Here is a 4,243-nt window from a genome sequence, read left to right on the forward strand (position 1 = left end):
AAAAAAAAAAAAAAAAAAAAACTGAATAGGAAAAATGGGATTTCTAAGCTTTGAATAAAATAAATTATGGTGGTTGACAATATTTATCAAAACCATTCACTGATTTGTAACGTTATTTTTATACTTTAACAAGTGTAACAGTGGTTTTGAAACGAAACTACCCTAAAAATAGTCTACCAATAATGGCAACTCTTATAACGCGCATTTTTATTACGTGAAAATCATAAACTCAAAATTTTGCTGCTTTTTTTTTCATGTATCATTATTGAGGTAAAGTTTTTGTTTTTACAAAAGAAATGTAGGAACAAAATATTTATGTGAGATTATGCCATCTATAAAGATGACATACATGAGAAAATAAATGAAAGAAGACTCTGAAAGAACACTAGTGTTCGTGCTCTTAAGGGCAAGGGCATTTTAGGTGTATGTATATTTAACAAACTGTAAAATATTTAATCAAAATACAGAGCGAGTATTTCATTCATAAATAAGTGGTCACTTGGGAATACTGACTACTGAGAGAGACCTGTGGTCAGTTATGAGAACTAAGTGCGTATTTCACCAAAAACACACGTGGCCAATTGTGAGTACATAAACAAATACATGGTCACTTGGTAATTTTTGGCTCTGCTTAGTAAAGGTTTCATCAAAAAGACACGTAGTCACTTGTGAACACTAGATGAATGTTTCGTCAAAAACACACGTGTTCATTTGTTAGCACTGAGTGGGTGTTTTATCAAAGGGGGACATATTCAGTTGTTCAAAACGAGTTAATTGTGACTCCAATGAGTAAATGGTTCAAAAACAGTTGGTCAGCTGCGAGCAGTGAGTGAGTATTATGTCAAAAATACACGTAACCGGTTGTGAGTAAGTGTTTAATCAAAAGGATTCTTGATCGGTTGAGAGTGGCAACTGAGTAAGTGTTTAATCAAACTGATTCTTGGTCAGTTAAGAGTGCTGAGTGATTGTTTCATTAAAAAACGACACGTGATCAGTTGTGAGTATTGAATGAGGCTTTTATCCAAAAGACAAGTGGTCAGATGTAAGCGATGACTTAGTATTTCATATAAAATACACGTGGTTAGGTGTGGGAATTGAATGGGTATTTCATCTTAAAGACACGCAATTGAAGATCTAGCGAAGAAACAGATACAATTGCTACAGTGTATTCGATTCTGTAGATAAAGTTATGAATACTGACTTAATGAAGTGCTTGAACAACTATTTATCCACTGTCAAGTTTTATCTAATTTCATGCTACTTTAGTCTTTATTTTATGTATATAGAATAAGAAAAGACTGAAGTTATATCAACTTCTAGCTATCAAAGCTTGAAATAACTGCCAGAGAGAGGAAGTGTTAAGTAACGTCATTTTTCATCTCTTGATTTCCTTTTACGTTTATCAGAAGATAACAAATATTCAGGAGAAATGTGTCAAAAAAGTTAAGATAAGTGTAATTTCAAAATAAAATGAACATTGTCTCACCTTCAGCCTAAAGCAAACAACTCCTAAAACCACAGGAAGTGCAATTTCAAACCTATGGTCGTTCCTTACCAGGTTTTCAAACTCATGAGCAAGGCTAATATGCTGTGGAAGTGAAACGAGAAAATGTTATATAAGTTAAATATTATATTGGTGGGCCAAGTAGCTGTAGTAATTGAAAATACTGACAAACTACGATAATACTAACATCAAATAAGTAACACGAAATAAATAATTGAATCGAGTATATCACAAAGACGGCATTGCCATTTTAATTTTTATTGGTAATACTATTGTCCCCCATGGAGTCAGTTTACGCACTTACAACGCAAAAATCCAGGGTTCGATTCCCCGCGGTGGACAAAGCTCAAACTAGTAATATTATCCTTGTAGATGTTTGTGATATTATTGAACCTGAATGTTTTTTGCCGTCTGTACTTTTATTAATAAGTTATTTGTTTTACCTAATATTAAATTAAATAAAGTACTATGATTCTGGTGACATTTCAGTATTTAATTATGTGGTTTTAATTTCTAGAAATACATACACACATACAAATCCAATTACATACATGAGTTTTTTGGAAATAATTATGGAAACGTACAGGTGATACAAATATATGGGTCACAAATGAGTATTTGCAACTAAATGTTTATTCTATCGTAATTGAAATAGATTATTACAGCAAATATAAAAAGCGAAAATATTGTATATCACACTAGTATTTTGCATTTGCTTTATGCGGACAATACACCTTGTTTTATGCTCCCATAAGTTCATAAATGCATAATTTTATATTATTATTCCAATTGTCCCGTGTTACTCCATACAATCAGCTAAGTTACTTAGTTACTACTTGACCTTCTCAGTTCATATAAGCCCATACAGCCTTATTAATATTTATATTGGGACCTTGTGCGAGCCAAACTTGGTTACGAGTTTTCCATTTGACCGTTTGTTTTCAGATATCATTTCACCACATATACCGAATACTTAGGGTCACTGTCCTGCTGAACAATGTATCCCTACCCAAGATGTCTTGCACCAGAGAGAATTGTATGATGGATAGAAATTTATTTGTACCAATCAGCAGTCAGGGTGCCATCAATATTGTGCAGATCTTCAACATCATTGGTTGAGATGCAGCCCATATTTGTATTGGTCCCTTGAAATGCTTTACTTTAGATGTTGTAAGTTGGCTACTATACCTATTTTCCTCTCTACTATATAAAAAAACTATCACGTGTTGTTGCTCAACAATTTGAATTTTAGAAGAGCACACTTCTTCAGATAAATTTATTTCATTGTTTGAAGTATAGTACCTAATCCAGCCTTTTGGGTCAGTTATATTTCCCAAACAGTAGTTCTTGAGCAGTTAAACATCTACTGAGATCACTTTATGCTAATGTTCTATTCTAGGGATAACATCCACACCTGTACTTACAGTTAGGTCGTTGGTATAGTATCTACTGAGTTGTCATGTTTCACATAAAGAGTATATCCTGAGTTACTTAACACCGTTTTAAAGAGTTTGGACTGTTTACCTCGTTCACTTTTATTATCAATAGTAATAGTTTCGTGTATTCCTCCACTTTACGGTTTCCATACAGCTCCTATTGAAACGTGAAATTTCGCCTAATTCTACTGAATGAAATAACCTTTACCAGTACAAACGTTGGTTTCTCCAAATTTGTCATGTGAAACTTCTGTTCTAAGAGCCATGAGGGCAATCACTACACTACTGCTGGAAACAGCGTGATGCCTGTACTATTATAGGCGTTATGCTGGTGTGTGTTTCTTTGATTGGTTGGATGACGACCAATCACATTGTAAACCACCAACATCAGGATAAAAGTTACATGGTGGGAAAATATACAATGTATCCTTGTTTTGGAGGTGTTTGAAAAAGTATGACTCCCAGAGCAGTGGGGATACATCATCTTCCAACTTAACTTGACTAACAAAGTTTAAGAGGAAAAGTAATGTGGGTGTCCCACATTCTTGCTACCTTACGCTAGCTGTAGGAAGATGGGTGCTCTAGACAAAATAAAAGGAAAAATAGAAGTAATACATATTACCAATTGGAGATAAGTAGAAACTTATCTTATCTTATGAGGTTTGCATTCCAGGCGTAATAGTAGTATTAAAAGCTTTAATTTAGTTTAAAAGTAGGAAAAGTTTGTTTGTTTTTTTGAATTTCGGGCAAAGCTACACGAGGGCTATCTGCGCTAGCCGTCCTTAATTTAGCAGTGTTAAGACTAGAGGGAAGGTTGTTAGTCATCACCACCTACAGCCAACTCTTGGGCTACTCTTTTAACGCCCCCACCGCTGAAGGGGCGAGCATGTTTGGTGGGACGCGGAATTCGAACCCACGACCCACAGATTGCGAGTCGAGCACCCTAACCATATGGCCATGCCAGGCCAGTAGGAAAAGAACTACAGATGTAAAAGGTTCAAAATTATACTAAAAAAAAAAAGCCCACTAATATTTTTAACTAGTATAACCCCATGATATAAGTTTCTACTTACCTTCTCTAGTCATGGCCAGGTGGATAAGGCGCTCGACTCACAATCTGAGGGTCGCGGGTTCGAATCCGCATCCCACCAAACATGCTCGCCCTTTCAGCCGTGGGGGCGTTATAATGTGACGGTCAATCCCGCTATTCGTTGGGTAAAAGAGTAGCCCAAGAGTTGGCGGTGGGTGGTGATGACTAGCTGCCTTCCCTCTAGTCTTACACTGCTAAATTAGGGGACGGCTA

The 4,243-nt window shown here is 35.6% G+C and overlaps 1 protein-coding gene across 2 annotated transcripts in view; it reads right to left on the reverse strand.

The window, feature by feature from the left end:
- LOC106471537 (aromatic-L-amino-acid decarboxylase-like) overlaps window positions 1–4,243 on the reverse strand; it is a 38,037-nt gene that overhangs the window by 1,926 nt on the left and 31,868 nt on the right. For both annotated transcript variants that reach the window (XM_022400144.1, XM_013932136.2), the window contains one exon: window positions 1,487–1,588. In XM_022400144.1, the coding sequence (XP_022255852.1) occupies window positions 1,487–1,588 (102 nt within the window). The remainder of the gene's footprint in view (window positions 1–1,486; window positions 1,589–4,243) is intronic.

This window comes from Limulus polyphemus, unplaced genomic scaffold (genome assembly GCF_000517525.1).
Source record: "Limulus polyphemus unplaced genomic scaffold, Limulus_polyphemus-2.1.2 Scaffold4686, whole genome shotgun sequence".
NCBI classification, from domain to species: domain Eukaryota; kingdom Metazoa; phylum Arthropoda; class Merostomata; order Xiphosura; family Limulidae; genus Limulus; species Limulus polyphemus.